Below are 13,538 nucleotides of genomic sequence, written 5' to 3' on the forward strand. Positions count from 1 at the left end.
CCTTATCCATTAATATTCTTACCAGAAAATTCTAACATTGCTTTAGCTTCTGTTTAGCTTCTCCCCCTATATTACTGAAGTCTTTTAAGTCAACAGTAGAACAAGAGTGTAAGACAGTAAGAGAACAAAAAGAAAAATTACATACTGGATTTATAAATTCCATAAATAGGACCTTTACCCCCACCCATTCAAATCTGCACAACCATTTCATCATATTGCATCAGTTAGGTGTCTGGTGAGGGTCTCTGTAAAGGCCCTAAAACTAGCAATATCATCCCCATCTCCCACTGTTTCCTTATCCTTCAGGAATGCTTTAACTCATTCTGCAAAGCACAGGTCAAACAGCCCCTCCTCAGTGAAGCCTTCCCTCAACTTCAAGCTGATGTTAAACACATCAGAGTTCTCTGAGCTCCTGCAGCACTTTTTGTATATTTCTAAAGCAGCTGCCATTATTAACAGCTGATCAAGCATTTTACTTTCATATTTCTATTCCTCTCCTTATGTATATGGATATATATGTTATTTACTTGTATCCCTCATACAAAAATATATGTTGTTTACTTGTATCCCTCACACCAGTCATCATGTTTCTGCACTACAGGAGTTTGGTAAGTGTTCATCTGTTGGATGGAAGAGATACCAATATTACTACTACCTGGAATATTTGCTAACTGAGTATAAGAGAGTGGATGGAAAGACTTGTTGGTGGAATTAGAAGTTTCTCACTCTGCTTCTCTTGAGTTACTGGCTTTGAGGAAAGAAGTCAGCCACCTTTGGGGAAGATTCAAACATTACACTTTGTCAATCACAAAACTTGTAATTTCAGTACAGCAACATATACTGTCCCTCCCGTCAGTATGTTGCCATGTGTCATCATTACCCAGAAAAGCCAAAGATCTCTTTGACACCCCACGTCCTCAGACCAGACTGTCAGACAGTGGGCAAGTCCTGATAGATGTGCATAGCACTGTAGGATATGCATGCTTCCGACAGCTGTGCAGGAAAGTACATTCCCCACAAAGGTTCACACTGTTGGGGCTGAATGGGGTTATCTCTGTTCCACTGTTCAGTTTCCATCAACACAAAGAGAAATCTTCATTCAAATTTTAATGTGTACCTTAGGATCCCTCTTCCACAACAGGCTACTACTAGACTGGGAATATAATTCAAGTTCTGAGACAGTGGGGTTGAAAGAAAATATAAGTATAGCTATTAATCTCATGCATGTAATATGACCAGCCTGAACAGTCAGCTTCATATTGGGAAGTGGAGATAAGGCAAGGGGCTGAAGTACACTGGCCATGTGATTGTCAGACACAGCCCTAATGCTATCTATCACATACAAGTCCGAAGGGGAGAAGTCTGTTCTGCTTTTCAGATGAATGTGGCTAGTATCATCCAGTTTACTATGAATGTTTTATATGACACCATGGTAAAGATTTATTAGCTACTCATAAAACAAATATTTTTGTGTATACTTCATCCTGCAATAGGTTTATATACCATTTTTATATGAGCTTCTTATGTACACTCGTCTATGTTTACACTTAACAACCAGCAAATACACAAAGCATTAAAGTATGTAAATTACAAAGGGAAATTCCAAGAGTGGAATTTTGATGAATTAAATCCAGTTATTTATCACATTCATAATTTTTTTCTTGTAATAGAGGCTACAAAAATATTTGACCTACAATATAATGCTGAACATATAATAGGCACATAGATGTGGAAAAGGCATGCTGGAAAAGAATTTTAATTCTATTTGTCTAAGGGAATTTTTAGAAACAATGTATGCCAAGTGGTGATATATGTTCAAAGCATAAGCCCATATTAAAGAGAAAAAATGTAACCAAAAACATTCCTTTCATTTAAGCTGCTAAAGAAAAAGGGAAACAGGAGCATTTCTTTTTTCTTTTCTTCCTTTCTTTCTTTTTTGTTAGGCTATTAGAGAGCCCTCATATGGTTACCATGGGTCACTGCAAACTAGCAAAGTGGAGCCCAGTAGATCTTCCACAATTCCTAATTCTGCCATTGCCTCTGGGAACTGAGAGTCTCTATCAACTTTCAGGTACATTCTAATTTTAAAGAATATTAGTGAGGACACCACAGTGATTGGCCAAAGATTTTAATCTGATCCAGCAACGCTCCCTTAAACAACTCCCCTGTATTTATGTGAAATTTAGCTCACTAAGTTACTTTCATTTCTTCCTGGGAAGCCGCCTTCAGGCGTGCAGAAGGCTCACCGTCTTCCTCTCTTGAACATCTTATTACATTATGAATTCTCTCTCATCATTCTTTGAGTCAAAAAAAATTCTCTAATTTCTTCAATCTTTCCTCATATTATCCTGTTTTTAAAATTTGTTATTTAAGCTGTCTGCATATCCAGAGAAGCCCTGTCAACATTCCAATACTTCTCAGCCTCCAAAGGATAGTCTCTGAATCAAACTGGAAAAACAGAACAATGAGAAGCCAGTACAGCTCCACGCACCGCCCCATCCTCGTAGCTGTCAGCCCGTAGTCAGTGTCCAGGGCCCGGGACTCACCTCGCCTGCACTGTGGCTGCGCTGCCTCGTCAGGTGTTGCCGATGAACCAGCGCGCTTGTGGGTCGGCTGCTCTGCAGCGGGAGCCGGGGATCGATGAAAGTGGTGGTACGGGAGTTGTGGTCGACAAAAAAGGCCTAGGAAACAATACACGCAATCAATAGATGATACACGACATGTACATGTTTCAGCTGACCTATCGTTTCACACATTCAGGAAAAGACCCACTTTTGAGTAATGATCTTAGCTCCCTTTTCTCATAAATTTAGATATTTGGGGGAATTTCTCCTTACCCTCTCAGGACAGACCAATATAGAGAAAGCCATGCTTAGATTGGATCCAGAATAAAGAGATTGGGAAGGAACATTATTCCTAGTTTTAGGAAAGACTCTAAGAAATACTCATCAAAGATATGAACCTAGAAAGAAGCCACAAGACTAGACATTTTGACTTCTCTTCACTGATGCTCTTCAAGCCCTTACTGCTATCCATAGCGATTACGAAGTTCTCATCACCTAAAACTTCAAACATCACTGACTTCTCTTTTCCTTCTCGTCTGCGGTAGGCCACCACGTCCTCCCCGTTTCCCACTGTAGTGTTTCCTCTATCTCGGTCCCAGCCTGACTGCCATCTCATTATTTCAGCGCTCTCTCTTATACATAGAACTATGAATAGTTTCTCAGTTGTTCACATCTCCACAAGCTCATTAATTTAGCTGGCATCTCACTACCAGAATATGCTTTCTAAAAGCTTTGACTGCATCAATGCCTTGATCCCAAACCCCTCCTGGTTACCCATTATCTAAAGAAAAAGCATTCCAGTTCATTGGTCAGTTTTCCAAGATTTAGAATCTCCTTTTCCTACTTGCCTTTCCACTTTAATCATTGACATAATATTCATACAAATTCTATCACATACAGTGACTCTGGGCAAGCCACTTAAGTTCTCTGAGCTGCAGACTCCTGATAAAAACATGTCACCCTCATTCCTAATAAACATTTCTCCTCCAAAATGTGATAGGAGGAAAGAAACCAAATATATCATGTTTACCGTAGAATCCTTGGTGACATGAAATCATGAATGAGCATAAGCCATTTCCCACAGTGAAGCAGTAATGACTGCATACTATGATATAGAAAAGACTTCATAAATTCTTTTTAATTCTAAAGTTCTACACAAATGCTATTTATCATTATCATTAGGAGCCAAATGATACAAGCTTTCACAATAAAATTCACTCAAGGCAATAATGAAGCCCATTATCTCAAGGAAAATTAGAAACTGTAAGTTTTCCATGACCAGATAAAGCTAATTAGGTCATCAAAGACAAAAGGGACTATTAGGAGAGCCAGGAGAGACTCATTACCTGTAAATCAAGTGTCAGGGCACATGACACAGGCCAAATAACCTAAGCAAAAAAGAGCTGACTTCTCAAACTGATGGAGCTCTGTTAACAAAGGACCTTAAAGACAGAATGAACACACCTTGGCTAATCTCAGGGGCAGATGGTGTATTTATACCTACAAAAAAAATCACCTTCTCATTATGAAACAGAATGTTTCTGTTTATACCTAATCAGAAAACAGGGCAAAATAATTTGTAAGTAGCTCCCAAATGGGGAAAAAAAATAACTTCTTTGTAAAGAAGTAACTTTAAGCAATAGATGGACTAGAAAACAAAACAAAGAAATGTGAAGAATGAGAATCCTGGCCATTCTTTCTCTCAACAACCAACTTCCAGGTACAAAGAATGAATTAAATGAATGGTTGCAGGAGATGCTGCCGTCAACCTCACATCTCTAGGTAATGCTCTCTTTTTCCTAACCTGTCATATGGAACATCTTTCTTCTCTGATCTTGTAAAAAAGTACACCAGTGATAAACCCTACATGGGCTTGAATTAGCAGGCTCTGGTCCCAAATGTCACACTGGTTCCCACTTGATTTGGGCTTCTTATACACTTGTATATAGTTTCTGCCACTCTTGAAAATGTCATAAAATAGGAATTCAATTATACTTACAAATGGACGTTTCAAAATAACAGATATTATAATCAAACCCATATCTTCTTTACGTAAATTATGATTAAGATTTTAGCACCAAAACAATAATATAGGCCATGTTCTTTAAGGCAAAAATACCAAGAGTACCAAAATAGAATTGCCTATTTACCTAATTTCTGAGGAATGTTTTAAAGGGACAGGTGGCCATTAGAGGTAGCAATGATGCACTTGTAATTGTAAGTATGGGTGTGTTCATCTAGGTCAGCTGTGATTTACATGTAGTGTCACAGTATAATTTGATGTTAAGAGGCTTGTCTAATATCAATTCTCTAAAGAATTATACTATAAATTCCTTGAGAGTACGGACTCTTTCTTACCCTGTTGTCCCCAGTAGCTTTTAGGGCTACACCTGGGAAAGAGGATGCTCAGTAAATCATAAATTGCCAAAACTCTAATATACTAATATGCAACCAAATATACAAGGAAAAACCACAATGATTAATCAGGTATTAAAAGTTACATTCTTTTATGTAGGTGTAGAAGTACAAAGATTTGAAAAAATAAATGGTGTGTGTGTGTGTGTGTGTGTCCAAGTGCATGTGTGCACACGTGCTGGATGAAAGGTATAGAGAGCTAAAGACTATAAACCACTAACAGAAGAGAATGTTTGTAACATCCCATTGTAGATATGAACCTATTTAAAACTTCAAAGTGGGATGTAAAGTAATTGGGAACTAGAAAAAGACAAGCCTGGTTCTGAGCTCTAGCTCCAGCACCTACTAGAGGTGCAACCTTGGGTAGACTAATGTTTTAAACCACAATTTATTTTCTGTAAAATGAGGATAAAAACATCTACATCAAAGGAAGGTTAAATGAAATGGTTCACATCAATTTTTGAACATAGTGACTTTTTAAATGTGACTTACTATTATTGCTAATAATTACAATGTTAACATCTAAGACTTTTTCAGAGAATCACAGTGTTTCTTGCTACATATACAAAGCTCAAAATAATAGAGAACCAGTAAAACTACACTGCCCAGTCTCTTTGCTGGTATGTGTAGCCTAGACTAAGTTCTGGCCAACGATACGTAAACAGAGTATTACATGGACGTTCTGGGAAACCCTCATACAAGGAGATTTTTACATTAAGCCCTTCTGTCCTTCATCTGTTCTCTGAAACAAGGATGTAATTGCTGGAACTCCAGCAGCCATACTGAACCATGAATATGAAGGCTGGCTGAGTAAAAAACTGCAAGGAGTCAGGGTTCTCACAACTTGAGCAACCATCTTAAAAGCCCAAGACTGTCTACCTCTGAACTTCTTCATGTGAAAAAATGAAATTTCATACATTAAACTTTGTGTGGGTCTTTGTCACGATTCAGCCAAACCAAATCCTAACTGATACACTGAAGTCTCAGCACTACAGAGGAAACATGGTCTAAAACTAAAAGCACAGAAGAACACAAGCCAGTAACCACCATTATATATAAGGGTTTCATTATTAAGTAAAAAGTAGAGTTGGGAACCTGTAAAGCTGGGATTTGAACCCATCTTTCTGTTTGACTCCAAAGCCCAATGAGCAGTACCTTTTCCCCCTTTCTCTTTCTGTATATCGTCTCTCTTTTTCTATTTTGCTTTCTGCCTCCTACATTTTCAAGTTCTTCCCACTCCTCTCACTTTCATAGTCCTAAACTTTGCAGAAGCATTTATGTATTTATTGAATTAAGTTGACAAAAACAGCCACTCACAGTGCTGAGCCTCACTGTTTCAACATTAAAATGGCTGCTACTGATGCCCACCAGCAAACCATTCATACTCTGCACAACTGTCATCACTAACCTGTTGGACGTATGGCTATGGGTGGGGAAGAGATGCTACTTGTATCCCACAAGGGCCTCACTTTCAGATCAAATGGAATGTGTATATTGCTTACACATGCTTTTATAAGTGTGCTAAGTACTTGGGGAAGAAGATCTCGATGAAGACCTCATCAAAAGCACTAGAGAACTACAGAATGGAGTACAAAGACGTGACTGGCAGGTGTTTTGGCTCCACTCTGCCCCTTGTGTGGCCATGACCAGGTGTCCTTCGTGCTTTGCTTTATCCATGTAAAGAAGATTATTCAGGTCACAGGTGAGTTGAGAAAAACGCATTCTACTTTAAAATGGAGAGGAAAGTATAGAAGAATAACTGTGCAAACTTTAGGCTTGCCATTCCTATTTGCAATGCACAAATCAATTATGTCAGAAAAGTGGATCACTTTCCCACAGGATATCCTAACTAGTTCAAGCCAGTAATGACGTTGGCCTGGTACTGTTTTTTTTTTTTTCTGTATTTGGGTCACTTTTTATATCACCATTCTTGAATAGCCTGCCTTCATTTATGAACATATCTAAAATGTATTACAAATATTGTTGGGTTAAGCAGTGTGTGAGGATGTAAAGTACACAAGAAAAGCACTGGTATCAAAAAATGAGTCTTTTTCAGATTAGCTACTAGCAAAGCAAATTTTGAGCAACATAGATCCCCTACTGTTAAGTTTCATTAAAGAAATTCACTCAAGCTTCACAGTGCTGGACCTACTAAGACTAACAACACAGTCAAAAACTGAAAGGAATGCAAATACACAAACTCAAATCTCATTTTAAAAACTTCTACCCTTTCACTGCTTCAGGGCATGGTCAGAGGCAGGAAATACTGAGGGGTTGGAGCCAAGTGGTATTTTAGTGAGGCCAAACAAAACACACTTCTCTATTTACACAATTCTTTCTTTTTTTAAAGCTTCTATTATTTTAAGAAAAGAAAAAGCCATCAGCATTTGGGAAGAAATACCAATCTCAAGCTCAACAAATCTAAGTTACAGAAGTTTGAAATTGTTTCCAGTTAACATTCTGCCAAACCAGGAATCCATATTAAAAGACCATGTAAACAAAATAGAACAAAAAGCACTTGTAATTATGCTACAGAAAGACAGGACATAAGATCTTCTATTTTTCTTTCTCTAAAAAGTTATGGAAACAAGAGGCAGTTTAAGATGGCAGTGTAGGAAGATCACCCCCCTCCCCGTCCCATCACAAATCTATGGCTACCTACAGAACAATTCCCTCTGAAAAGAATGTGAGAACTAGCTGAACAACTGCACAACAAAGGATAAAAGGGCCGCACTGAAATGGTTAGGAGAGGCAGAGATGAGATCTGGCCAAAAACTCTACCCTTGACACAGTGACCACATCAGGAGGGGGTCTCACAAGTGTGGAACTCCTCCAAGCGGAGCAAAGGCTTTGTGTCTCTCATCAGCTACCCCAGCCCTTGGGACCTGCACTAGAGAGATAAGCCCCTGAAACACCTGGCTTTGAAAACCAATGGGGAGTACATACAGGAGAACCATAGGGCTGCAGGGGATGTAAATTGTGCTCTCAAACGGATCACACACAGACTCATTTGCCCCAGGACCCAGTGCAAAAGCTGCAATTTGAAAAGAACCTAGACTGTATGTGAGGAATATTTCATTTGCTAATCTAAAGTGTCTGCCAAAGCGGCAAAAAAGGCTGTTGGGGACCCTCCCCAGGAAGGGAAGAGCTGGTGGGTACAATTTTTACATTCTTTCTCTACCTTGCTAGGGCCAGGGCATGGGGACTGTAGTCAGTAATATCGTATTGCAAACTTGAAAGCTGCTAAGAAAGAAAAATCTCAAAAAAGTCTCATCACAAGAAAGGACAATTTTGTAAATTTGTGTGGTGACAGAAGGTAACTCGGTTTATTGTGGTGATCATTTCACAATATTCACGAATGTTGAATCATTATGTGTGCACCTGAAACTAATATAATGCATGTCAATTATACTTGTTTTAAAAAGAAGGCATGGAAACAATGAAGGAACAACAATCTATAACTTAGAAGCACTGTGTATTGGATCTGCTCCAACGTCTAGCTTCTCAACTCTACATAGTCTTAGAAATGCTCAAAAAAGTTCACTGTAATCCACTTTAGCTTTTATAAAGATGGTATTTACTCACATTCTCTCCCTTCTAAAACATAAATCTCTTCTCAGCTCCTGGGTCCCTTCACAGGATCTCCCCAATTATAAAGAATAAACATGCTATTATTTTCTCTACATTATGTCCCAAATAGAACTCTGTTACTAATAGTAGAGATTAGAAAGGCTGAATGATACAGTTTATTATAATTAAATATAGTCATGCCAACATTTTCCACCACTTGGTTCACTTGGAAGAAGGGAATGGTCCCAAATATTTCACAACATTTTTATCAGTCACAAAAAAATTAAAGGAGGTTAATCTGTTAAACAGCTATTATAAGAGAGCTAAAGTTGCTAGGAGAGAAAACAGGGATCCATGGTACTTGGACCAGAGTTCTGGAAACAGCTGGTTGATTAGTAGATAGAGATAAATACAATATTCCTAGATGTAAAATGTTAGCTAAAAAGAGGTATTTTATGTGTTGGGAGTGATGGGGTTTAAGTATTGGAAATGAAATAGGAAAGCCACTGATATGCTGGGGATGGCTTGGACCAGCTCATGAGAGCTGATTGAATAATTTTAAGGGATTCTATGTGCTGGCTGACTGTGATGCAGGCAGCCTAAAATTGGCTATGGTAAGAGAATTTACACCATGGAAAATGGAAAATGCTTCAAATCAGCCCTCCTCCACACCACCCTGGGGGACCTGGTTGTTAAATATTTAACAGAATTTCCCTAAAAAAGACTGAGAATGGAGTTATCCAAATGAGTCCATTTTAAGTAAAGTAGAAGGTCATTGCCATGAAATTTTTAAATAGCATACTGTAGTTTTAAAAAATGATTCAATGCAGGTCATCAAGACAATTGCTTAAAAATAAAAGGCAAAATAAGAAGAAAACAAATCCTACCACTTGCAACAACATGGATGGAGCTAGAGGGTATTATGCTCAGTGAAATAAGCCAGGTGGAGAAAGACAAGTACCAAATGATTTCACTCATATGTGGAGTATAAGAACAAAGAAAAAAATGAAGGAACAAAACAGCAGCAGAATCACAGAACCCAAGAATGGACTAACAGTTACCAAAGGGAAAGAGACTGGGAAGGATGAGTGGGAAGGGAGGGATAAGGTGGAAGAAAATGAAAGAGGGCATTACAATTAGCAAGTATAATGTGGGAGGGCATGGGGAGGGCTGTACAACACAGAGAAGACAAGTAGTGATTCTACAGCATCTTACTACGCTGATGGACAATGACTGTAATGGGGATTGTGGGGGGGACTTGGTGAAGGGGGGAGCCTAGTAAACATAATGTTCCTCATGTAATTGTAGATTAATGATACCAAAATTTTAAAAATGCAAATTACAACCTGGAGCTCCTCTGCTTAAAAAAATAATAAAAATAAAATAAAATAAAATAAAAGGCAAAGCCTGTCTTCATACTTGAGTAATTTTTTCAAGATTCCACATATTTTTTTACTGCATTTTGCTCATAAATACATTCACAAAACCAATCTCTACTCTGTTCTTTCATTCAGAAAAGCACACTACCCTAGAAAGATCCTTCACCTTTGCCTTCTATGTGTATTTATGTGGATTATTTTTTGATCTAACACTTTTCTACCCCCTTAAAAATCAGCAAGAAATTCTCTAAAAACCATGTGCTATTGACAAATTCAGAGTTTCATTCCATCTCCACCTGGATTGCTATGTAGCTTGAGGTGATTAAAATCAGGTACCTGCACAGGGTATTAGTTATTCCAAAGCAATTAAAGAGATGTGCCACAAAAATAAATGTAGTGGCCAAATTGACAAAAACAAACAAACAAACAAACAAACATGTTTTTCAAAGTGTAGAACTTACCCTGCCAGGAGATGTCTGGGATTCACTTGATACCTTCAGATATTACTGCATTTACTCACTGAGGGGAACCCGACCCAGTAAATGTGGCCATTGGCTTCATGTGGGATTGAAGCCAGAGTCCCTGCTAGAATGACCACAGTAACAGAGTACTCACAGTGGAGAAACAGAAACTGCTCTGGGTTATTACACAGTTTTAAGGGTAGACTATCCTGCAGTGATCATGAACAACATGGAAAACGAGGAGCAAAAACAACAAAAGGAACCCTACTTTGAAAAACCCATTCTTGCTGGACCACCACAGTTCATGAAGAAGAGGGGCACTGGCATCAATCCTACAGTATGTCCTTTATAAAGGACATAATGTATTTCCCATTAGATGAGGATTTGGCCACTGACAACAAATCTTCTTCATTTTCACAAAATTCTAAATTGATGAAACTCTTTAGTTATTGTTCTATATAGATCCTTGCTTTGATCTAACTATTCAAATCAAGATTTTGGTGAGCTGTGTAGTAATAACTATGTGAGTGGCACTCCTGGCTAAAAAATAAAATACAATGGTTCATTTTAGTTTGTAGGTGTTTGTGTATTCCATGTGTTTGCTTTCCCCAAAGTAAATCATAAACCTCTAGAGGTTTGTAATCATACAACTTTTATCTTCTATACCATAAGTCAAGTAATATTAATTACTGAATAAATTGTGATAATCATAATCCTAATTGTTTTCCTTCCATTTGAAATCCTACTATTATCTATGTTAATGATATCCACAGCCCCAGGAACTGGACAGGACAGGTTAATAAACCTCACTTTAGAGAAAACTGAGGTTCACATAAGTCAGATCAGCTAGCAATGGATCCAGAAATCCTGACTCCACTGCAGCATAATTTTCTCAAATCCATCAAATTAACAATGGAAGGAAGGAAGGAAGGAAGGAAGGAGGCAGGGAAGGAGGAAGGGAAATGAAGAAAAAGAAAGAAAAGGAAGGAGAGAGAGAGAGAGAGGTGGAAGGAAGGGAGGGAGGGAGGGAGAGAGAGACAGAGAGAAAGAAAGAAAAGAACAGAAAGAAATAGAGAGAAAGAACATTTCTAGGTTAAATAACACTTGGTTTTCCTTATTAAAGCCCATATTTGTCTACCAATATATTATCCCCTGAGCACATACTAATGATCAAACCCAGCCAAGAACCAGCATTTTAAACAAGTCACATTTTAATACTATTGAAGCATATTTCTTGCAAAAATATAAAACGTTTATATCAACACTGTACTCCACAACCCAAATTACCCTTGATTTTCACACTCCTGAGAGTATACAAAAATTTAAGAATTATTACAATAAGAAGCAAACAGACATTTTCTTCTTAAACAGGTTTTATTTGCTTATATGTTTCATTTCAAAGTGAAGCAAGTCAAAATGTGTCCTGTATGTTAGGTGAAAATCCTAGGCTTTGAATTCAAGAAATTTTCATCAGTCTCTTAAGGACGATGCTGCATAAAATAAAACTTGGCTTAATTGCCAGTCCCACCATTACAGAATCAAAATAATTAAGGAAACCAAGTAATGGAACAAAAATACTGATTAAAACATACTGGGGAATTCTGAACAAGAGACCTTTCCAAATGTAATTAAAAGTTGAAAGGAAAGCATTATATCTTTGATGTCAGATCCAGTTTGGAACCATATCATCTAACTTCAAGTCGACAGGATCAAGGATCTGTAGAATCTAGGAGCTAAAAAGAGAATCTTGGCCTTCCTCTAATCCAACCTGTTCACTTTTTAAACAGGCTTCTTGAAACCTAATTCAGACACTATACAAGTAACCTATTTAAAAAACAATTCACTGGTTTTTAGTTTAAACACAGGGTGGTGCAGCTACCACCATAACCTACTCTTAGGACATTTCGTCCCCCGAAAAGAACCCCCAACTCCATTAGCATTTATTCCCCATCCCACCTCCAACCCAAGAAAACCACCAGTCTACTTTCTATCTCTATAGATGGTGCCTATTCTGGACATTTCAATTAACAGAATCATATAATATATAATTTTTTGTGACTAGTTTTTTCCACTGAGTGAATATTTTCAAGGTTCATCCATGTGTATCAGTATTATTTGTTCTACTGTCAAATAATATTCACTCATATGGATCTACCACATTTATCCATTTATTGATAGACAGACATTTGGGTTGTTTCTGCCCTTTGGCTAGTATGAACAATGCTACTATAAACATCTGTGTACAAACTTTTGTGTAGAAGTATATTTTCATTTTTTGTGTGTGTACACCTAATTGTGGGATCACTGGGTGATGTGGCAACTCTTCGTATAACATTTTTTAAGGAACTGGCCAACTGCTTCCAAAGTGGTTGTACTGCTTGATTTTCCTGCCAGGAATATATGAGGGCTTCAACATCTCCACATCCTTGCAAACATTTATTATTTTCCAGATCTTTGTTTTATTTTGGGATTTTTTTGGCCATGCAAGTGGGTCTGAAGTGGTGTCTCACTGAGGTATGGATTTGCATTTTCTTAGTAACTAATGCAATGGGAAAGAATAGTCTTTTCAACAAATGGCACTGGAACAGCTAGCTGTCTACATGCATAGAATGAAATTGAACCCCCTATCTCACACTACCTTATCCCATACTAAAAATTACGTCAAAGAGATCCTAGATCTAAATGTAAGAGCTGAAATTATAAAGCTCTTAGAAAAAAACATGGAGTAAGCCTTTGAGACCTAGAGTTAGATAATGCTTTCTAAGAGGATACCAAAATCACAAGTAACAACAAAAAATTACAAATAAATTGGACTACATTAAAATGAAAAATTTTGTGCTGCAAATATTATCAAAACAGTGAAAAGACAATAAACAGGAGAAAATAGTTGCAAAGCACAAATCTGATAAAGGACTAGTATTTAGTACATTAGTATGTAGAAGAACTCTTACAGCTCAGTAATATAAAGATAAAAAACCCAATTACAAAATGGGCAAAAGATTTGAATACACATTTTTCCACAAAGGATATACAAATGACCAATAAGCACCTGAGAAGATTACTAACCTATTCACTTGTAGAAATAACTCATACCCTGTAAATTTAAATGATGTCTCCTAAGTTAGTCAGCTGATTGGTGCCAGTGAGGT

General features: G+C 37.6%; 1 protein-coding gene across 3 annotated transcripts in view; it reads right to left on the reverse strand.

The window, feature by feature from the left end:
• HECW2 (HECT, C2 and WW domain containing E3 ubiquitin protein ligase 2) overlaps positions 1 to 13,538 on the reverse strand; it is a 343,025-nt gene that overhangs the window by 71,357 nt on the left and 258,130 nt on the right. For all 3 annotated transcript variants that reach the window (XM_057503729.1, XM_036927906.2, XM_057503730.1), the window contains one exon: positions 2,547 to 2,681. In XM_057503729.1, coding sequence (XP_057359712.1) covers positions 2,547 to 2,681 — 135 coding nt within the window. The remainder of the gene's footprint in view (positions 1 to 2,546; positions 2,682 to 13,538) is intronic.

This window comes from Manis pentadactyla, chromosome 6, assembly GCF_030020395.1.
Source record: "Manis pentadactyla isolate mManPen7 chromosome 6, mManPen7.hap1, whole genome shotgun sequence".
Classification (NCBI taxonomy): Eukaryota; Metazoa; Chordata; class Mammalia; order Pholidota; family Manidae; genus Manis; species Manis pentadactyla.